The 24,030-nt window shown below is 37.6% G+C and overlaps 1 protein-coding gene across 1 annotated transcript; it reads right to left on the bottom strand.

The window, feature by feature from the left end:
- Positions 1-22,663: 22,663 nt before the first annotated feature.
- On the bottom strand, positions 22,664-23,129 carry LOC120250475 (secreted RxLR effector protein 161-like). Its single transcript, XM_039259298.1, has 2 exons — positions 23,015-23,129; positions 22,664-22,908 (listed from the first exon to the last, which is right to left on the bottom strand). The coding sequence occupies exons 1-2, from the start codon at positions 23,127-23,129 to the stop codon at positions 22,664-22,666; spliced, it is 360 nt and encodes a 119-aa protein (XP_039115232.1).
- Between the last annotated feature and the right edge of the window lie 901 nt (positions 23,130-24,030).

The raw sequence follows: 24,030 nt of genomic DNA, 5'->3' as shown, positions 1-24,030 counted from the left end.
GGAGGGAGGGCAGCGGCGTCCATGACAAAGGGGTCGTCACAAGCGGGTTAAATTTGCATTTTTGAATAACATGTCTTGTATATCCGACATCAATTTTGTTTTTCAAATGTAACTGGACAAATTCAATTCATTGTTTTTCGTGTTCGAAGAACATGACTTGTATATCTTAATGTAAATTTTGTTTGTTTTGAATTGTAAAGCGGGTTAAATTCCATTCGGTTTTATTTCATTGTTTAATTTACGTTGTGATTGTGTACATTTCACTTTCATTGTTTAAATATAGTATATATCGTTTAAACATCAGTTTTAAATATTTCAAATTACGGTGTACCCGTTTAAAATAACACTTTCTCTGTTTAAATGAATGCACTTATTGTTTAACTAAATACGGAAAGTTGCCCATCAATACACAATTCAATTCATTGTTTTTGTTTTCGAAGAACATGACTTGTATATCTCAATGTAAATTTTGTTTGTTTTCAATTGTAAGGCAGGTTAAATTTCATTCAGTTTCATTTCGTTGTTTAATTTACGTTGTAGTTGTGTACATTTCCGTTTCATTGTTTAAATATACCATATATCGTTTAAACATCAGTTGAAATATTTCAAATTACAGTGTATCCGTTTAAAATAACAATGTCTCCGTGTAAATACATTCAATTCGTTATAAATACACAATGTTTCCCTGTCATCGTCGGTTTATTAACAATGCCTAGTCGTGACAGCTTTTCATTGCAAGATCGTCGATGTGACCGGATCCTTGGCGTGGCTGCAATGTAACTCGCGGACATCAAACGCTGCGACTCGATCCTCTTTCTGTCTAGGCCGCCCGAGTCGCCTTCTAGTCGCAGCGATGCGCAAGACGAAGCTCACGATTTCCGTCCGAAGGCCTCGTCATCGTCGGGTATGGGGAATATAGCTTCCTTGTATGCGCGTTTGTAATTGTCGACTGGTGAAGTACCCGCTCATAAATCGATGTCGCTTGGTGTCATCGCATTATTCATGTCGCTAAGCATGTTTCGCAAGGGATACCATAAACTTGCCACCTCGACAGTGAACAAGTTCGATGGCGAGGATCCCAGCGGAGTTGCTTTGCATTGGTCAATCACCCGTAACGATCATCGACACAACGACCAACACTAAGATTTCGGTCTGTCCTCAACAATGATCTCTAACTTCGAATGTATATGCAGGGCGTAAGTAGGGTCTCCCCATTTGGTCGCTTGCTCACGCGCGGTTACATAACATGCGCATCAACTTGAACACGGCAAATAAGGTTAAACAAAGGCGAGTGATGGTTAAATAATTCGTCAACATGTTTAAACATTATTGTAATTAAATAAACGAAAATGATTAATATTTAAAAGTCGGAAAAAGTGTAATTAAACAAAGATTGAGAATGTTTAAAGGGTAATACTAAATGTTAAGTGTAAATCAACATTCGCAGACCTTATGGAGTCGACCATTTTCGCCACCCGTAAATGAGCGAGCTTCCTTGATCCAAGCATTGAACGACTCGCTGACGTTCGAATCACATCTCACCCCAACGATCACCTCGAACAGATAATCGACCAATGTGCCATATCCGATTTATTAATCAACCAGATGATGAGCTTGGGTGATATGGCTGCGAGTTCATTCACGGTATCATCGAAATCTTTAGCCGTGGATGCCCACGCAATGCTGGAAGCATATAGACCAGACACTCCTCCCTCAATGCCTTCCCAAGTCCGACATTGGCTTTCATAAAATTGGCCTCCAAATGTCGAAGGCGATGCGCGTAGTGGCTGAAGAAGGGAAGACTCTGCAATTGCGCTCACAAGGCCCTTGGACCGTCGTCCGACACGAAGGTAATTATCTCATGATAATCTCCACCCTCGTATAAGGCATCGCCCAACTTAGATATGAACCAAGTCCAATTGGCATCGGTCTCGTTATCGACTATACCGAAGGCGGCGTGGAAAAACCATTGTTACCATCTTTCCTCGTGGCAGCCCGATGAGTGTACCCCGATATTTTCCAAGGAGGTGGGTACCATCGAGAAACAAAGCAGCGGCCTGCAAGCCCTCTTGAATCCCACAATACACTGCGCTGAAAGAAAAGAATGCACGTTTAAAAGCGATCACCGTCTCTCTCCACGATCGCCTTACTGCCGGGGATTTGTCTCGACCACCTTATCCACATACCAAAAGCAAGCAGTCATAGGCTGGAGATGTCACTGCAGTCGAGGACCACCCGGGCATGCTTTTTTTCCCAACCAAGCACTGCTTGTATGGTATGTGGACACCATGTTCCCGTAACATGTCATTCGAATGTCGATGGCCTTGTACAAGGGGCGGTCCTTGAGCTTCGAATCACTGCGTGCGCTAACCCATTTTTGGGCGCTTTTCGGATGTGACCTTGAACCTATGCCACCACCGCAAGTGTGTGACGGGTTGATTGTCTTGATTACGAAAAGTATTTTTTTGTTATACTCTTTTGATGCATGAAGGCGCTAGCGACAACCATCGGCAGTGCATTCCACGATCACCCGATGTTTTTTCGTTCTTTATGAATTTGAAGTCAAAATTCCTTTTTGATTGCATGATTTCGAGTACATCCCTGAAATGTTCGACACCGTCAAAACGTTGACCAATATCCAGCGACAACACTTGGAATGATCGGCGAGGAAGGAAGACATCCCACACCGTCGAGGGTCACCATGGGGATGAATGGGAGCACTCGCAGAATCCAATTCCCCTGCCAACACTTCGATCGAAATGAAAAGATCAATATATTAAGCGGGAGAATATAATGTTTAGCGATAATGACAATAGTTAAACGTTAAATTAAATACTTAAACAATTAACTAATAACGTAAAGGACTAGTACAATATGTTAACCGAGTGACGGACATATTTAAACAATAATGACCCCGGACAAGCGAAATAATTAAAAGAAAAGGAACTTACAACGAGTAAAACCTCGTTTTTCATTAGGATTCGGCAATGGCACATTTTACGTCTCGACGACAAGATCAACTCATGACACATTTGAAGATGGAGTGGACGTGACACATCCGATGGAAGTCAACATCGTTTTCTATTGGGCAAAACCGCTTTTATATCCATCCGGTGTGATGAACTTAACCCACGACAAGAGAAACTTGAGACCCCATCGCTCACATATCTCGTCTAACACCAATTCCCAAGAAGTCCGAGCCGTGAACATTAGCACTCTTCCCTCCCCGTTGAATCTAGCAATACCACAAAAAAACTCTCCATAATATATCGATTCGAAAACCAAATCGTACAAACCAAATGAAATGAAGAACAAAACAAAGCGAGCGACGAAGAAGAAGTAGAAGATGTAAAAGTACAAGCAGATCGAGCGCAAACAAAAAGTGCGAGTTGTATGCATAGAGGTTAGATTAGACGTGATGTGATTGGGCGGTATTTTTCCCTCCATCCCAAGGGCAAAAAGGGAAATATATGTCATTGTCGCGAGGAAGACATGTTGTCATCGTTCGAATGAAAGTTCTCAACTCAACATGAGTCTCTGTGTAAACGTCAAGCTTTTTATGTTTAAACAGATACATATAGTGTTTAAAATAACGGTTAACTGTTTAACTAAAGTCTATATCATGTAAATAATATGTTATTGTTTAAATTGAATGCTTTCACTGACAACGCGTTGCTAGATGGGTACCTCCTGGGTCACTGTTTAAACATATTTACGTATTTTCTTAAACACCGTTGTCATTGTTTAAAGAGTAACTTGAGTATTGTTTAACTTTTTCTATTGTTTACAATGACGTCTTTTTGTTTCCCACATTGTTTTTACTAGGTCTCTGTTTAAATTTCAGAAGTTCACAGTCAAATACGATTGTTTCGTTTTATTTATAAAAGATTTACAACATTTACAACATTTACAAAGATTTACAACATTTACAACATTTACAAAGATTTACAACATTTACAACATTTACAACGTCCGCTCGGACTTTGGACACTCACGACTCGACCCTCGTATAACGAAACAAGTGTCTGTACATTCGAATGCTCACAGCGGTTGCATAACAAGCGCATCAACTTGAACCTGCAAAACGTACAACATTAAAAAAAGGTTAAACAACACACATTCATGAAAACGACTATTAATCAATGTGTCATGGTAGGACTTAAACGACGATCCTGATAGTTAAACATAGAACGTAACAGTTGTACACTGACGTCATTTTCTTAAACGTTAACAGAAAGTCTCAAGTGGTAAATGTCAACCCCGTCTTAAAGGATGTTTCATGATCTCCCTCCTCTAGAGAATCCTCCGCAATCACGCAATATGTGAAAACTTTCTTTTCATACCCAAGTCGAAATGCTCTCTTAATTGCTTTCCCGTCATCCACCGCTGGAGAATCCTCTGCATTCAGGCAATTATGAGAGGACTTCGGCTTGGGCAGGAAAAGATAGTTTAACTAGTTCGGTGATTACGGCTAATTGATTCTCAAGATAAGGAAGAAGGCTCACGAAACATCCTTTCAGATAGAGTGGTTGTCCATGGGAAGAGGAGGAAGAGGAGGAGGAGGAGGAGGAGGATGATGAGGGACGAGCGAGGTGGTTGTCCATGGGGAGGGTTCTTCCGGTTATTTATGGTGTGAAGTCCACAAGCGGGCTGACTCTTCGTGATCCAGAGAAAAAAAGTTAAACGCATCGATGGCCGACATTGGTCGATGAGAACGAGCGGGTGTTCGGAAATTTATATTCAGTCGCATAAGAATTAATGCCGTCGTTAATTCTACGTACGGGATACCATAACTCTTGCCACCGCCACGTGCCACATGCCAACAATTCGGATCAAGCGAAAAAGATCACCGCTTTCTGCTGAGAGACTTTGAGAATTTTCACGTTTATGAATAGTTATACATGTAAAGATAATGTTAAACGGAGATGGGAAGTATTAAACGGATATGACAATTATTAAACATATTAGTAAAATATTTAAAGCGGATAATAGCAAAATAGTTAAACATTATTTAAAAATATACAAATAGATAACCATAAGCGAGAAGAACATTACAACGAAAATGAACTTCAGTCAGTAATTCATCGTTCTTCTCGTCGTAATACAACTTTACAACCATAAAGCGAGAAGGCGACAATGGCACATGCTCGCCTCGACAATAAAATCGACTCTGACTCATTTTGAAGATGAAGTGCACTTGACCAATCCGATGGAAATCAATTTCATTTTCTCGTTCGAGAAACCGATTTATATATTTTCGGGTATGATAATGAGGAGAATAACAAGATGTAATGTAACTCCTGGCATTGTCTATCGAAACCAAGTGAAAAGCCCTTCAAAAAGGTTGAACATGATGTGATTTGGCGCTTTCCTTTCCCACCATTTTCGGGGGCCAAAAATGGGATTTCACAACATGGACCCATTTGAAGTGAGCGGTAGGGGGTAAAAGGGAAGTTAAACACTAACGGAAGGGCATCAGTGGTGTGTAGTAAAAGTAGGAGGGGGTTTTTGGGAAGTTTTGAAAATTACGAGGGGTGAACAGTAATTTTCTCTTTATATAATGAATTAGAAAAACAAAGTTGATTTTTCATCTTGATGGAAAAACAATTGTTTTCACAGTGACAAAAACACAAAAAGAAATATTTATAATTAAAATGAAATCATACTCCACTTTATATTTTTCAGTGGCACACAGCGAAAGTAGGCATCTTTTAATATAAATAATAATTTACACTATCAATAATAAAATAATTATTACTATTATTATATATTCATAATAATAATAATTATTATTATAAATATATATATAATAATTTATTTATTTAGTAATAAATATATATTTATTCCTTAATTTTTAATTTTTAAAAGAAATCCGAAAGTATTATAATTCTTTAATTTATTAATTTATTTATTTATAATTTTAATATATTAATATTATCACAATTATATAAAAAAATAATATCAAAATTTAAACCGGTTCTTTGATGATACTAAGCTAAACATTTTAGTTTTTTTAGAAATAAATATAAAACTTAGTTTATAGAAAATAAAAAAAAAACACTTGTTAAATTTGCCTCCATGACATCTCACCAATAATGCAATCAATCTCTTGATAAAAACTCAAATTTAACATCAACAAACTAGATAGAACAATGTCTGAAATTATTATTATTATTATTATTATTATTATTATTATTATTATTATTATTATTATTATTATTATAAAAACAAAAACAATCATACTTGGGAATATATGATATTATTATTATTAAAATGAAAATAATCCTACTTAGAAACATATGATACGAATATATAATTAAAATGAACAATCTCACCAAAATTGTTAATAACTACAATTATTGATTCGTAAAAACAACACTCTATTCCAATATCAACTTTAAAATTAAGAAAAATTAAGATAAATTATGATAAGATAATAGGATAGTTGCTCACACACCTCCCAAGGAAAAACACCACTCTATTACAACAAAACTGATAATGACAGCATGATAATTGCGCACAGGCCTCAAAACTTTACTCCATCTAACGCCTATTGGATTGCCTTGCACAATTCCTTTGCTAACGCCTGCACAATGTTGAAGCTCTGCTTGACCATCATCAAAAAGTCGTCACCATGTCGCCATGTCTCCATGTACTTGATCACACTTTGAATAGTTGTAGAATGTGTTGCAGTTCAATATGGTACCTTTCCATGTAGATGTCTTGCAAATCTGATGCTATGATTGTGTTGAATTCTCTGGTGTTCATGCTTACCACCAAGTGAGTCTGTGACACTAAGCCATGTGCTTGAGCTCTCTCCTATCCAATAAGTTCAGTCGGGTTGATCCATCGATTGTGGGGCTTAGGAACCTTATATCGCGTTGCACAATTTCGTAAATAATAAATTTTAATTATATTAGTTAATTTATACTTATCTAATTATAAATTATAATATAAAAAATTATTATAAATAAAATTCAATTATTATAAACATAGAATATCATATGTATGTGTAATTAAATTATGCAAGAATATTTCTCATATAATTTTGTGAAGTATATTAGAGACTTTCTAAGAAAATATTATGTAAGCATATAATTTTAAGTTTTTGGGAAAAATTCATTCTTACCCATCGTAATTTTCAAAAACTTCTAAAAACCCCCTCAACTTTTTGCACACAGACGACCCTCCGTTATATTTTACATTCCTTTTTAACCCCACGGTAAGTTGAAGTGGGTCCACGATATGAAATTCCTTTTTTGCCCTTGCAAAAGGTGGGAAAAATGGCGCCCAATCATAACTTTCTTTATGCATAGTTTTTCAATGCCTCCTGCTTGCTTTTTCTCAAACAAAAGTTTAGAAGGCTCATATCTTGTTCTTCTTGTTCTTGTTCTTGTTCTTGTTCTTCTTCTTTTTCTTCTTCTCATTTGGTGTATTCAATTTTAGCTCTTCCGATTAAATTATGGAAGTTTTTGTGCTATTACTAGATCTGGCAGGGGAGGGGACGAGTGCTAATGTTCACGGCTGACTTCTTGGGAATCGGGTGTTAGGCTGAAAATATGTGGCGATGGGGTCTCGATATTTCCAGTCGCATGTGTCACGTGCACTCCATCTTCAAATGTTACATTGTTGATCTTGTTGTTGGGGCGAGATGATGCGGCATCGTATCCTCACGAAAAGCGAGTTCTTCTAGCGTTGTAAGTTTCTTCTCGTTTATGTTTATATAGTTGTAGAAGTTAATTATTGTTTTATTATCCACTGTCGCTGTTTACATTTATCAAGTTTCCATTTAAAACACTATTGTCTCAGATTAACTTATTAACTTATTATTTAACTTTTGTTTTAACGTTTAAGATTTATGTTTATCGTTTAAATATTTTTGTGTCTCGTTTAAATATTGATGCGTGTTCGTTTAAACTAAAGTGTTGGCGAGGGTCGAATCATGGCGTGCTACATTCCCACATCATGGCGAGCTCGAGGGTGTGGCATGCCTTCCTTCCTCATCCGATTAAAGGTGAAGTGTTGTCGTTGGATATTGGACAATGTTTTTGAAGGCGTTGAACATTTTCGAGAGCGCTTAGGAATTTTTGCGATCAAAAGGAATTTTGACTTCAAATTCTTGAAGAGCGAGAAACACGGGTGGCTGTGGAAGGAAGCTTCGACTTCAAAAATGGCGTATAAGGAGCTATATTCCCATGCGGACAATGACGGGCCGATGGATGAAAATCATGACTGCGTTTGCGACCCTTTGTGACGAAGGCAACTGAGGTGTCCTAAGCGAAAGAGGATCGGTCGTGGCGTCAGAGGTCCATAAGTTGCGTTGTAGCCATTGCCAGCGTTTGGTCGCTGTCGCGGATCGTGGAATGAATGCTGATTGCCCGACTAGGCATTGTGTATATACTTCTTATTATTGTTTAAATATTGAACTTTATATTTAAATATATCTCTTACGTTTTAAATATTTTATTCTACTGTTTAATCTATTATTTTTTTATCGTTTAAAATAAATTTGTATCCGCTTAAAATGTCTGACGGGATGGTGCTAGCGGTTCCCCAGCGTAATTAATACGCTTTCGGTTCCCCCAGCGTTTCCACTCCCGTCAGCACATAAAAATCGAACATTACATTACATTCTATAAGAGATTATTAAGTAATAGAAATTATTAGTAATAAGGATATTTTTAAGCAGGAAAATATTAAGTATATTTTTTTGTTGTAATTACATTGATATTATTAAATAATAAGGATATTTTAAGCGAGAAAATATTAAATTTAAGCAGAGAAACCTAAACTTAAGCAGAGAAAGCGAAAGTTAAAGAGGCGAAAAGTTATCATTATCTGATTAAAATGAATGTTGATATTAGCCGATAATGAAAATGAAAATGAAGCAGAACCCTACCCGATAATGTACCCTACGGACTACAATATCATCCAACAAAGACGAGAACCTCAAAAACTAAAGCAGAATGAATTTAATTGAATTTAGATACATGTACATTTTACATTGACAAAATTTGTCATGTTCTTGGAAAAAAATGAATTGAATTTAAAGCTGGTTTACATTTGAAACTATTACACCTATCTGATGACTATGACCCGCTTGCAGTACACTCCCCTACGGTTGGTTTTACCGGTAAAAGCGGGTTTAAACTAATTACATTGATATTTACACAATGAACTATATGCTTAAACTTTGAAAAGTGTATGTTAAACAATGAATCTGGATTATTAAAGAAAGAATCGTGTATACAAATATAGAAAGAATGACTAAGAACCAGCTTGCGAAGACTCCCTCTGGTTTGTGATGCTGTTGCCCTCCCTCCCCTAAGTATCACGGAAACATACCTGATCGCGAGATAAGGGACGTCGGTCTCTTGGTACCCGTAGCTTCTCACCGTGAGTGGCGCTTTCGATAAACCCGCATGACATAGGCAGCTGCGATCGACACTTCCTTTTTACTATCGTGGGGCTTCGATTAGCCGTGAACAAGCGGGTACTGCGATCGCCGACTGCCCTGACTCCATGTCGATCTGAGTCGAATAGGTTCCAGCTGTCGAGATATACAAGTTCATATTAGAATGCCCGATTATTTACGAACACTATTACACAAACACAAATTATTAAAGCACTTACCATTTCTAGCGCGTTTTTTATCGTATTCTTCGCTTTGGCATGAAGAATAATGCACTATTCTTGTTTTTCATTATCAGGGCGGCTGACATGGAAGTGGCCACTCATAATTATCGGGAGGATGACGATGTCCACTTCATGCAAGTTCTTGTGGCATCTCCAATCATAGCCATCGATTGGATTCATGATGCGTCGTCGCACCTTTTGACATGAACAAGGCCCGATTGGCCGTGTGATGGGCCGCGCCTCTTATAGCGATATGGCACTCGGCTCGTCGTCTTTTGCAAGATACATACGAATCGTCCATCGCATCATACTGCTGACCATCTCCTTCCCTCGGCGGGGTCGAATAGATTGGCCCGGGTGTGGTGCGTGCGAGTCGTTTCTTCCACCACGGCGGTCTTTGTAGTTGAGCGGAACAAAGACATGTAAACAATGTTGTAAGTATAAAATTAAGCGTTAAAAGTATAAACTTTAAATTCTATATTGAATGTTTAAGCGGTAGCGGTAATATTTAAAGTGTATCACTTATAAGTTAAATGTTATACGTAAATTTTTAAGCGTTAACGCTCCTACTCAAAATGGTAACTAAAGCAGTTTAAACAATATCATAAAAAAACTTCAAACTTACTTGTCCATAGGGCAGTTGAGGAAGATCCTTATCATCTTGCCTTTGAGCAAGCGGTTCCGGAGCAATAGCATCCGACCGACGGTTGGCCCGAACAAATACTTCTTCATCGACGTTCGCGGAACCAGTTTCAGGAAACTAGCATGTGTAAAAGCAAACAATCTTAGCGAAATTATTTAGTTTAAACAATTAAAACTATATTTACACATGTAACTATCGTATATTTAAGCGTTATAACCTATTGTGTTAAGCGATAAACAAACAAATTAAACATTAAACTAAAAAGTTTAAGCGGTAGTTGAACAAAGTTAAGCGGTGAAGTTATAATGTTAAGCGATAGATGAATAAAAGTTAAGCGGTAAATGATATGGTTAAGCGTTAACGTCTACGAGTTAAACAAAAATATTTTTTTGAATTATTACCTCTTTTCCTTGAGAGATGACAAACTCGTCTCTATAAATCGCTTACTTCAGGTAAAAGTATTTTTCACGTGTACGGCATCCTTGGGATCTTCTAGAAAGCGGACTTTCTTTTCCGGTTCGGTCGACTTTCGTAAAAACCGGATGTTAAGCGCTCACGGTGCGACCCTTAACATACCGGTGTTGGTCTTCTTCCCCACGCATCTAGATTGCACTTTCGGGTAGCGGCTGTGGTATGTCCTCCATAAGCCGCTTGTGCGTCGCTTGCGCCCATGCGTAGCGCCCCATTCGAGTAGATCGTCGACGTAATCAGCGATCCGAGTTAGGAGCACGGCGGGGAGGTATTTGGGAAGAGGATTGTACCGGGAGATCGCCATCGATGGTTTGGCAAAATTCTCCTCTTCTCCCTCATCGGCGAGTTCTTTGAAGAGTGCTCCGATGGAGTCTACGTGTCTCTCGTCGTCTTCGATAAATACCTCTCTTGAGTGGCCAGTGTTTTCTTCTTACGAAACACGTTGCCTCACGTCATAGCTGAGGCGAAAGACGATTGCCACATCTTGAGGGCTGAAAAGTCGACATGCTTTCCCAGATCCTGAATTTATTGAGTGCGGTTATCGTATCTACTGCAGCGAGAGAGTCGAGAAGGGCCCGCTCTTGGTATCTGACTTCCAACTCGATGCATCTTTGTGAGCGGTGTCCCCGGATGATCTCCCGGTGTCGAGGATCATGTGAACTTTCAATTCGACCCGCGGTCTCCGCTACTGGGTGTCAAGTAGCATCGCCCGTTAACTAGATTGACCGCCGTAATCACAAACTGCGACAATAGCGACACATTGTTAGCGGAAATGTAATTTGTTAAGCGGTAAACACTCGGTTCTTAAACAGCGATATCATTTTTAAGCGTTGGCGTATACTATTAAGCAGAGATACAAATAATTAAGCGGAGCGAACTAACTTAAGCGGTAAAAGCTCGTTGTTTTAAGCGGAGACCTCATTTTTACAAGCTGCAACCATATCAGCTGAAAGGAGTAGCGTGAGATTATAAACATTTACACAAAGCACAACAATCGGGAAAACCATTTCGATCATATCGTAGAGCGAAAATGTAAAAACAAAACAAAAACCCTAGCGAGAGACATCTCCTGTGGACTAACAAAACCCCGGCCGATTAATCCCCACGAAAAGCTTGATGTCTTCCAACAAAAACAAAATCACAAACCAAAAACCGAAAAAAATGTCTCTTACGTATGAGAATAGTTAACAAAAAAACCATAATGAATACCTTAGGCTGCAAAGTGACGAAATGCGAATACTTGCGGGGACTTCTTCTTGAGGCCCAGGTGGAAAGGGAAGAGTGCGGTGGGAAGAGAAGAGCTGGAGCCGAGTTGAGTTGAGTCGCGAGTTGAGAGAAGACAAGCATGTTGTAATGCCTAAGAAAAACCCATCCCACTTCCTCTCACACTCGAAATGGAGTGCGACCCACGACTTCCCGGTGCAAGAGGCATTTTCAGTCCATAAAATTTTAAATACACTCCGTTTAATGCCGTTCTACGTACTTTGGGGGTTTCAAAATCATGGAGTTGAAAAGGAAGGGGTTTTTGGGTATTCCGAAACTATGGGGGTTTGTTTGGCAATTTGGCAAAGTTGTAGGGTTTTTTTGGCAATTTCCACTTATTTTTATTGTGGGTACATAATTATTATAAATAGAGTATAATTATCATAAATATAAAATACCATGTGTGCATAATTGAAATTATGCAACATAATTCTCATATATCTTTGTGAAGCATAGTAGAGAGTTTCTAAGAAAATATTATGCAAGAAAAAAAATTAAGTTTTTATTTATTGTGGGTGAGGTAATTATTATCAAAGAGTATAATTATTATGTAATTATTATAAATAGAGTATAATTATTATAAATATACATATCATGTGTATGCGTAATTAAATTATGCAACAAAATTTATACTTATCTAATTTTTAAATTATAATATAAAAATTAAGTTCTTTTTTATTGTGGGTGAGTAATTATTATAGATGAGTACAATTATTATGTGATTATTATAAATATAAAAGTAAAATTAAGTTTTTTAGTACGGTTTTGGGTTGGTGGGTGCCAAAAAAACCATGACAAAAAGGGATGGTGTGTTTATCACGATTTTGGCAGCAAAAGCAAAGCGTACAAAAAGCGTGACAATAGAATACATGGCATTTGTCATGGATTTTGGCATGGTGTAGTCTTGGCCGTGCCAAAAACCATGACAAATAAAGGGTTTATGTGTTTGTCACAGTTTTTGGCACGATTTTGCCTTTGTCGTGCCATAAAACCATGCCAAAAAAAAAGTTGATGTGTTTGTCACGGATTGGCACGGTAAAGGCAAAACCGTGCGAAAGACCATATACTCTATTGTCACAGTTTTTGTCACGGATTAGGCTTGGCCATGCCAAAATCTGTGACAAAAAAAGATATGGTGTCTTTGTCACAGTTTTTGGAACGGTCAAGCCTAAACTGTACCAAAAATAGTACCAAATTTCATGTACTCTATTGTCATGGTTTTTAGCACGGTTTTACGTTTGCCATGCCAAAAACCGTGCTAAAAAAAAATAACAAATGCTATGTGCTCTATTGTCACAGTTTTACCTTTGTCGTGCCAAAAATCGTGACAAAGAAAGGGTAGATGTGTTTGTCGCGATTTTTTTGGACGGCGAGACTAAACCATGCCAAATGCCTTGTACTCCATTGTCACGATTTTTTGGCATGGGTTTTTGCTTAGCCCGCCAAAAAACCATGATAAAGAAATGGTTGACATGACAAACGATGTGTTTGTCATGGTTGTTGACACGGCCAAGCCTATACTGTGCCAAAAATGGTGCCAAATGCCATGTAATCCATTGTCATAATTTTTGGCACGGTTTCTTCTTTGCCATGCTAAAAACCGTGTGAAAGAAAGGGTAGATGTGTTTGTCATGGTTTTTGGCACGGTGAAGACTAAATCGTGCCAAAAACATTGCCAAATGCATTGACGTCCATTTCACGGTTTTTTAGCGCGGGTTTTAACTTTAATAGTGCTAAAAACCGTGACAAAGAAAGGGTTGATGTGTTTGTCACAGCTTTTGGCACGGTTTTTTATCTAAATTTTAGATGAAAACATAAATGGTGCTAAATACCATGACAAAATTGTCATGATTTAGTAAACATGCCAAATACCGTGACACTTTGTCACTACCTTTGGGTTTGGTGCCAATTTCCGTGACAAATTTGGTGCGGAATCAAAACCGTCACAAATAAATAATGCAAAATTCTTGTTTTTCTTGTAGTGTTGGGTCAGTTTATTTATTAACTTTAATATCATTTAAAGGGGGTGAAATGACTAAAAATATATTTCATTTAAATAAGATAATATTTATATGCATTATCAACCCTCAAGTATCTACATTTGGTGTCATTTCCCAGGCTCTATGTAGTCAGCCTCATTGCCCTTAGCTATAATAATTTATGGGTCACCCTCATTATCATGTTTTTTATGAACATATATGCATCTAGCAATCGATATTCAATTCCCCAAGTGTACCTAGTTCTTCCTTATAAAGTGCAAGAGGTGCCTAAAGTTAGAGCTAAATACTAGCTTAAACGCTCTATTTATAGATGTCTATCAACCTATCACACTAAATAGCAGTATCAAGAAAGGTATTACTTTGACTATAGCAGACATTATGTATGTTTGTATTGACCATGAATTTCAATAGCAGACATCATGTATGTTTGTATCTCTGTAACTCTAACATGCCTATTGTTCGTGTCTCCCTAAACCCCACTTTCCCGATTACCCATACTGGGTCTCCTCCTGTCATTCGATCCTCTGTTCTCAAAGTTTCTAATCCGGACCCATCCCTTCTGGAGAATCCCCATTCCATGGCAGTAGACCGAGTTCTCTCTGCCATTGATGGTGATAACTTGGAAGGTGGTGACTCAGAAGATGAGGACTCAGACGGGTTGAATGATGATATGTCTGATGATGCTGGTCCAGATGACTCAATGACTCTTGTACAATTCCATAATGAAGTTCAAAGAGATAACCTGATCAGAAAAGGCACCCTAGTGATGGGATCTTCCCAGAAGAAGGGAAGGATTGAAGTTGGGGAACCAAGTTCTTAAACCTCTTCTTCTTAGCCTCTCTATTTGTCAGATCATTTTATGGAAGTATTCATCTTATTTTGTTATCTATAATTTAATTGTTTCTATGGCCAGTGCTAAGATTTTATGTTGGAATTGCAAGGGGGATTTTGTCTAAGGATACTTATTCTCGCTTTCTTAGCCTTATTAGGACTCACCGTCCTTTGATCATTTGCTTGGTTGAAACGCGGGCTAATGAGATCATAGCTGATCACTTTTGTAAGAGAATATCCAAAAATTGGGAGTGGGCTGCGTTGTTAGCAAATGGTCTTTCAGGGGTATTATTGTGCTTTGGACTAAAGATCTTGGTCAGGTCTCCCCCATTATAGTCTTTGGCAGAGCCCTCCACCTTGTTATTTCTTCTAATAATTCTTGTGTTTGGGTTATTTCTGTTGTTTATAATTCTAGTAGATTTGCTTCTCAATGTACTCTCTGGATGGAACTCTCTAAATTAGTTGTTTTGGGTTTTCCCTGGCTCATTATTGGTGATTTTAACTCCATTGTTTGCCATAATGAGCACAGGGGTGGCTTTTTTTTGTTATTATTTGCGTAAAGCTTCTGAGTTCTCTAATTTTATTGATGGTAATAAACTCTTTGATCTTAATTTTTTAGGATTTTGTTTTATTTGGTGTAATAACCAAATTGGTATGTCCCAGCGATGGGCCCGACTTAACCGATGCCTGGTGAATCTAGATTGGTTCTCTACATTTCCTACTTATTCTCTTTCTCATTTACCTCAAATTTTTTCTAACCATGCCCCTCTTCTTCTATTTGCTTCTCTATTTCCCCCTCATTTTAAAAATGTTTTTCGTTTCAATAATTATTGGCTTGATTACATTGGTTGTCATGATACGGTTCGAGAAGTTTGGTTGACTTCTCCTCATGGTAATCCTATGCACACTTTTACTCATCTACTGTCTTGTACTCATGCTAATTTTCTCTCCTGGAGTAATGCAGGTCTCACGCCTTTAGATGTTGCTATTAAAGACACTGAAGCAGACATTCGTATCCTTGAGGCTGATGATTCCTCTGATTCTGATAACACTACTAGACTCATGGATTGTTATACCAGGTTTGCATCTCTTCAAAATCAAAATTCCATTCGTTGGGCTTAGCGTGCACATTTACTCTGGCTCAAGGATGGTGATCAAAACACTGCCTTTTTCCACAACACTGTTTGTATTCGTTCTCATTACAACTGCATTTCTCAAATTTATGACTCAAATGGCTCCATAGTTTCTGCGCAGTCTGATATTCAGTCTATTTTTGTTAATTTTTATACCAATCTGTGGTATGATATTCTAACAGTAATTTTTTAGAGATTTTTAATGCCCTCCCCAGTAATCTCCCTACTATATCTAAATCTGATGGCTCTCTCCTCACTCAAGAAGTTACTAGAGATGAAATTTTTACAGTTATCCATGAGCTTCCTTCTGGTAAGTCCCCTGGTCCCGATGGGTTTAATTCTGAATTTTTTCGATTCTTCTGGACAGATATTTGTGACAAACTTGTGAATGCTATTGGTTATTTCTTCGATAATTTTGTTATGCCTTCCTCCTTGGGTAGAACTTATGTTGATCTCATTCCGAAAAAGGATAAATCCAGGTTTGTGTATAATTATCATCCTATTTCGCTGTGCAATGTTTGTTACAAAATTATTTCTAAAATTCTTGCTAATCATCTTAAGGGTGTCCTTCCAAAGCTTATTAGTCGTGAGCAAGTTAGCTTTGTTTCTGGTCGGTGCTCTTTTGACAATATTATTGCCTTAAATGTGATTGTTCATTCACTTGAGTATGATAGTAGAGACCCCCTAGGATGATAACCAAAATTGATATAGAAAAATCTTATGACACGCTTAGTTGGAGTACAATTCTTGCCACCTTTGCTAAGATGAATTTCCAAAATATTTGGATTTCATGGATTAATACTTGCCTCAATTCTAGTTCTTTCTCGATGTATATTAATGGGTCTCCTTCTGCTTGGATTTCTTCCTCCCGTGGGGTCAGGTAGGGAGATCCTATTTCCTCCTACCTTTTTATTCTAATCTCCCAAAATCTTTCTTCTATCCTTAATAGAGCTCTCAACTCTGGCATGATTCCTGGCTTTGATTCAAACCTCCCTTACAACTTCAACCACCATTTATATGCTGACGATTTGAATATTATTTCTAGAGCTTCTAGATTGGCTGCCAGGAATATTAAGTTATGCTTAAATATATATGATAATGCCCTTTGTGTGTATACCGCAAATGCACCTATTTGTCGAAGTAATAATACCCTGGTGAGTGGGTAGTCATATCCACGAGGGGAATAGTGATTAGAAACACAAGAATTTCTATTTAACTAAAGTGAAGATGGATCGATAGTGGTATGAACAATATCAATATGAAAAGAAATAGAAAGAACAAGAAAGGAAGACTCTATAAAAAAAATGAGAGGAAAGGCAATCGACAGAAAGTGGGCACCCGGACATTGCTCCTCCTAGGACTATTGCTTCAAGTGCAAAACCAACTATTATGTCTCCTAACTGATGCACGGTCCCAAATCTAATGTCAACTGTGACTAACCCTATACTATGCCCCGGCGGATAAATTGCTCAGTCTCAACACCTCACACTGCACAAAGCTGCTTAAATCTCTACAGACTCCAAGTGATAAACCATACTCCGTAACATTGATGTAACCCTTTGGTCCAGGCGAAAGACCACTAGACACAATTAAGACCAAGATACTAAGGATTACTTCAATGCTTCACTCTGTTGCTTGTACAACTAAGCCCCAGCGGAGTTCGTCTCTTAGCACTTCACTCTATTATGACCGCAAACAACTCTTGGAACGTGGAGGTAGGATAAATCACACCGGAGGGGAAAGGAGACATTCCGCTACCTCTCGACTCACCTTCTCGACCCTCTCCAATCTTGCTTTATCTAACCCTCATGGTGTGTCACTTACTCACAATGATTACCAATGTAGGCTCTCAACCCTAGTGTCATTCTAAGGGAAAACCCATTCAACAAGTATTTAAAATTAGAACTCAATTAAAGACATCAATTAAAGAAACATAATAGAAAGGTCAAAGAAACAATATCATCCTGGGGTTTACAAGTCCAAGTACCCACTAGGCGTTTAGCTCTCCATGGAGCAAGATACAATCAATAATAAAATCGAAAGTAAAAGCATGCAATCCATAAGTAAAACCCCCTTGTAGTCTGTATCGATGGTCTTGTGGAGCATCCTCGTCTTATCCAAGGGTTTCCTCTTCAAGCCTAGGGCATACCTCGCCGAATCAATGCCGACGAAAGCTCCCCCAATAACTATCTTTCGAAGGAACATGGTGTTGAAGGCCATAGAACCACTCCAAAAACCTTGCCAAAAGCCTCTCCAAATCCTAGTTTCGAGTGCCTCCAAAGATGGAGAAAAGATGAGAAAAAGATAGGGCAAAAGATTCTCCAAACCGGCTGAAATCGCTGCTTTACATAGGCCAGAATCGGGCATCCACACGGGCGTGTGAAATTTCCACATGCCCGTGTGAATCTGCAGGAATTGGTTTTTCAGCGCCCTGTGAATAGTAACTACTACAGTGCTCCGCCAAAATACTCCCGAATCTACATTTTCATCGAGGCCACATGAACGGGCACACATCTATGCGGTAGATCGTGTGCATCTTCAATAAAATCACATTTGACGGCAATCTTGCTAGCATTGCACAAGTTGGAACACATAAGTGTGATTGCCTTTGTGCCTTTCCAATTTACATGTTCACTCGAGAAACTGTGAGAGGTTGGCACACACTCATATGTCTTTGAGCACAATTTGTGTCTTCACGTTTATTCACTCTAAGATTTTTCATCAACAAAGTGGATCCACGATCTACTTTGGTTTCTTTCATCCATAATTGTTTCCAAAATCCTACATGCACAAAAGAACACGAATACACATGTATAAGCGATAAAATCTGATAAAAGTAATGCTCATTGTAAGAAAAGAATACTTCATATTACTAATACACAAGCACTTATCAATATATGCACTTCTTTCTGGACAGAAGGCTAATCCTGCTAAATCAGCTATTTATTTACCTTCTTGGTTCAATTCTAGAGTAGCTAGAAGCATCAAATCAATTCTTAACTTCTTTTTTGCTTCTTTTCCCATCTCTTATCTGGGTTTGATGATCTCTCCCAAGAAGCTGAATAATAATATTTTTAAAACCTTGGTGGATAGAATTCAACGAACTTTCTCTAGATGGAAGCATGCTAAGATGTCGTCGGCAGCTAAAGCTACTCTTATTAATTCTTCCCTTCTAGCTATTTCTGATTATTACCTTTTAATCTATCCTCTTCCTAATTGTATTCTCCGTGATATTACCAAATCTATTGGGAATTTCTTTTGGCATAAAGGTGGCAATGGAAAGGGCATCCACTCGGTTTCTTGGAGTTGTATTACTGAGTCTAAATCTGAGGGGGGTCTCACTATCTGAAATTTATCAGTGATCAAGCACTCTCTTAAGGCTAAACATATTTTTAATTATCTGAATGTTGGGGATTCTATTTGGGTGAACATCTTATAGCATAAATATCGGCATCTTAACTTCTTAAAGGACTCCCCTCCTCGGAGTTGCTCTTAGTTTTTTAAAGATTTGTTTAACACTGCTAATGTTATTAAGCCTTATTGTTGGATTAAATCTATCTATCCTTCTATCTCTTCTTTTCTTTATGACTCCTGGTGTTCTGAGAGCCCCCTTGCTTTTAAGCCTACCTACATTAATATGCACCTTAATCTTGAGGAACTCTCTTGCTCAGACTTTTGTTTAGAAAATACTTGGAATGTTAACAGATTATCAATTCTCTTTAGTTCTCATGCTAATGAAGTTATTTCTAGACTGGGTCCTATTCTTCATACCTCTAATAATGTTTGTGTTTGGGTGCCGAAATCTATAAATCATAAAATTGCTTCATCAATGTATCATTTTCTTAATCGCAATGTTTCTTATTCCCCTTCTCTAGTGGGTTAGAAGAAAGTTTGGCCCCTCAAAGTGATGCCTCGGGTCAAATATTTCTTGTGGCTTATTTTTAATGGTAGACTCTCCACTGCTGAGTATCTACATTCCATTAATTTGGGCCCTAGAAGATTGTGTATCTTTTGCAATTTGGATTATGAAACAGCTGAACATCTTTTTCTTTCTTGTTGCAAAGCTTACAACACTTGGAACCTTGTTTCTAATTTAAGTTCTTAAATTTCCTTCCCTAATGGTTTTCTATGGGTAGTTGGATCACTCTCGCCAGATACTCATTGAGGTTGGAATCTATCATTGCTCTTACTGCCTGGTATTTATGGAAAGTTAGATGTGATGACATCTTTCGAGATATTAAGCCTAAATTTTCAAATATTGGTCACAGGGTCGTCAATCAAGTTAAGGATATATATGGTGCTAATAATTCTCATTGCAGGAAATTGATCCTTAATAATGTTTGTTCTTCTGAGGGACCATTTCTCTTCTCTGCCTTTGTTTGGAATGGTATCAATCAGGTATGTAAGGGAGGCTTTTATATTTCTAACTCTAATTACAAAATCGCTTTGGCTAGCAGGTTTACTACTGCTGCTAAAACTCATATTGATGTTGAACTTCAGACTCTAATATTTGCTCTTCAAAGTGCCCTTGATCATTCTCTGCGAGTCCACTCTATCTTCATTGGTGAGTCAAGTATTTTGGATGTGCTCTGATTTACAAATATAGTTTGCTCCTGGCATCTTCTTCCTTGGATCAATGATTTCAATCATTTGTCTGTTCTTGTGTGATCTCCTCGTATGTGTGTTGTTCCTCGAAGTTGGATGGGCTTTGTTTCTAAGCTTGCTAGAAGTGGGCAAAACCTTCATCAAATTTCTCTGTTTCGTATAGGTCATGATCTCCCTCATTAGGTCATGAAAGCAATTTGTGAAGCTGACTTTTCCTTTTAGTTTTTCTTGTTTTTGAGTTGCTCTTTTGTCTTTGTGTTGGTCTCCTTTTCCTTTGTTTTCTGGTTCTTTAGATTGTTGTATTGGTTTGTTCTTTTTCTTGCTTTCTTGTATTTTGTAGGTCTTTTATGTATAACATTTTGTTTTTTATTGAATAAAATAGCTCTCTTGAGCTCTTTTTTTTAAAAAAAAATTGTAAAAAAAGTATTAAAAAGGTTAATATTACTATTAAACATTTTGGAGATAATAAAATAAAAATGTCAGTTTAAACTCCAAACCAAAGCAGTTTCCATAAATCCCTAAGAAGTGTAAATCAATAGATTTATAAGCAGAGTCAAGGTGGATATATAAAGATGGATGATGCTCCAATACCAAGATATTTAATTAAGTGCTTAGTGCATTCTCCTTGTGATACTCCAAACCTTGTGCCTAATGGTCTGCATATTGCTAATGAGTTTCCCAATACTCGTATTCTATTTAACTTAGTTAATGTAAGTTATCCATAGACTTGTGTTACCCATATCTCTCTAGTCTAATAGGAGCAACTAGAATGTGTTCAATCAAACCAAATTATCTCATAATCTTATCAACGATATGTATCGATCTCAACATGTTTAATACAAATAAGCAGTACACATTCCATCCAAATATCCTTGTCCTTGGTAGATAATAGGTAGTAGATGTTTCAACTCCTTTGTAAATAGGATTAGTGTATCTTACACATGGGAAAATATATATTAGTTATGGCTTGCGCATAATTTGCTTTTCTATAATAGATTAATAACAAGCTTACCACATCATGGTGTTATATATCTAAAACATTTCAGTAAGTCCTAATATACAACAGCAAATAATTTTTTCTTTATTATTGCAAAAAAAATTATGGTGGTTGTTAATCAATTGAGAAGGAATGGTAAGGAGTTCATATAATGAAAATGATGTCGTGATCTTTAGACCCAAAGTTTAACTTTGTTGTTATAACCATGGTAGAATCTAAGCACTTGAAGGAGATGTCAATTACAGAGCTCATCTATTCACTACAAGTGCATGAGCAAAAGCATGCTTCAAGGGAGAATGAGAAGCCAATTGATTAAGCTCTTCAAACAAAACTTACAATATTAGGTAGAGAAGATCAAATACATTAAAGAGGATTTTATGGTTGAGGCAATGACCAAGACGAAAAGGTGAAAGACTACACTATGATTAAAAGAAATAAAAAAAAAAGACAAACATATTATGGAGAATCAAGAGCACCATATTATAGAGCTTGTTGTGAGAAAATAAAACTAATAATCACAAGAATAAAAAGAGACAAAGATTTAACTAGGTTCTGCGATATGCCTATGTCCTCACGAGCGATGAGCGGTGGCCTTTTTTATTAATCCAGAAGAAAAGAATTAATTAGGGTTACAAATACAATGCATATATATATAACACCCCCCCACCCCCGGACACCCCCCACGGGTACAATTTACAAATTTACCTTGTACTGTACTGCGGAGCCATTGCCCCCACACCACCAACCCACTTACTGCGAAACACCCCGAGCCATACCTAACAAATCTCCACCTTGGCAAATATCAAGCCCCTTAGGAGATTAAACCATAGAGTTTCACAAACACCAAAATGGGTTGGGCTACCTTGCTTGTCTAGCAACAATCAACATTCAACAAGTCCAAGTAATGCATGAACTTGTTGATAGTAACCGGCTTGATCAACATATCAGCTGCATTCTCACTAGTATGAACCTTCTACAATAGTATCTCACCAGATGCAATCAAATCTCTAATCTTGTGAAACCTCACATTAATATGCTTAGTTCTAGCATGATACGCTTGGTTCTTAGCCAAATAAATAACACTTTAACTATCACAATGCAACTGAACTCCATCTTGCTCAACACCCAGTTCCTTCACTAGCCCAGTAAGCCATAAGGCTTCTTTAGCAGCTACAGCTACTGCCATGTACTTAGCTTCAGTTGTAGATAATGCCACACTAGACTGAACTGTTGATTTCCAACATATAACCCCTCTACCAAGAGTAAAAACATACCCAATTGTAGACCTTCTGTCATCCAAATCACCAGCATAGTTTGAATCCACATATCCTACAAGTATAGGATCAGTTTTAATGACTGCCAAAAACAATTCCATGCCCTACAGTACTTTTCAGATACTTGAAAATCTACTTGACTACTTCCCAATGTCGCCTACCTGGTTTAGACATGTACTTACAAACTTGACTAATAGTATGAGCCATGTTAGGATGAGTACATACCATAGTATACATCAAGCAACCAACTGCACTGGCATATGGAACCTTTGCCATGTATTCAATTTCCTTATTTGTCTTAGGACACTGTGATGAAGAAAGCTTAAAATGATTTGCCAATGGAGTGCTCACTGACTTTGCTTTGCTCATCTTAAACTTGTCTAATACTTTCTCAACATAGCCTTGTTAAGAGAGCCACAGTTTTCTTGAGCCTCTATCTCTATGAATCTCCATTCCAAGACTATTCTTTGCACCATCAAAGTCTTTCATGTCAAATTCTTGGCTCAACAAAGCTTTCAAACCAAGGACGTCATACATGTTCTTTGCAGTAATCAACATATCATCAACATATAGTAACAGAAAAATAAAAGAAGCATCATCAAGGCTCTTAGCATAAACACAACAATCATACTCATATCGTTTATAGCCAATCTAAATCATGTAAGAGTCGAACCGCTTGTACCATTAACTTGGAGACTATGTCAAGTCATACAATGATTTTTTTAACCTGCAAACCAAATGCTCATATCCAGGTTGAGTGAACTCGTCTAGCTACATGACACACTCCTTACGTGTGTGTACCATAAGTGCACGGGTCATCGAAGTAATAAAATACCCCGGTGAGTGGGTAGTCGAATCCATAGAAAATAGAAGTTCAGAAACAAGAAGTATTACTATTTATTTAGAGTGAAAACCAATTTGTGATTTGATTCAAAATATTAATGTAAATAAAAGTAAAAGAGAAAAGAGAAAGCAAGAAGAATAAAGAGAGGTAATCGATGGTAAAATGGGGTACTCTGACAATGCTTACCCTAGGAGTATTGTTTCAAGTGCAAAACTAATATTATACCTCCTAATTGAAGTTTAATGAGCCGTGGAGATCCAAATGCACACTGTCCCAAACCTAAGGTCAACCGTGACTAGCCCTCTATACTATGCCCCCGCACAATGGATACTC

Source organism: Dioscorea cayenensis, chromosome 3 (assembly GCF_009730915.1).
Source record: "Dioscorea cayenensis subsp. rotundata cultivar TDr96_F1 chromosome 3, TDr96_F1_v2_PseudoChromosome.rev07_lg8_w22 25.fasta, whole genome shotgun sequence".
Lineage (NCBI taxonomy): Eukaryota > Viridiplantae > Streptophyta > Magnoliopsida > Dioscoreales > Dioscoreaceae > Dioscorea > Dioscorea cayenensis.
The sequence above is the reverse complement of the archived record's forward strand: the minus strand, read 5'-3'. Positions and strand labels throughout refer to the sequence as shown.

Excerpts from the sequence above, each read along its gene's own strand:
- LOC120250475 (XM_039259298.1), bottom strand. The coding sequence starts at position 23,129 with ATGGCAAAGGTTCCATATGCCAGTGCAGTTGGTTGCTTGATGTATACT. Across the intron at positions 22,909-23,014 it reads TAAGTACATGTCTAAACCAG|GATATGTGGATTCAAACTAT; the intron begins GTAGGCGACATT and ends CTATACTTGTAG.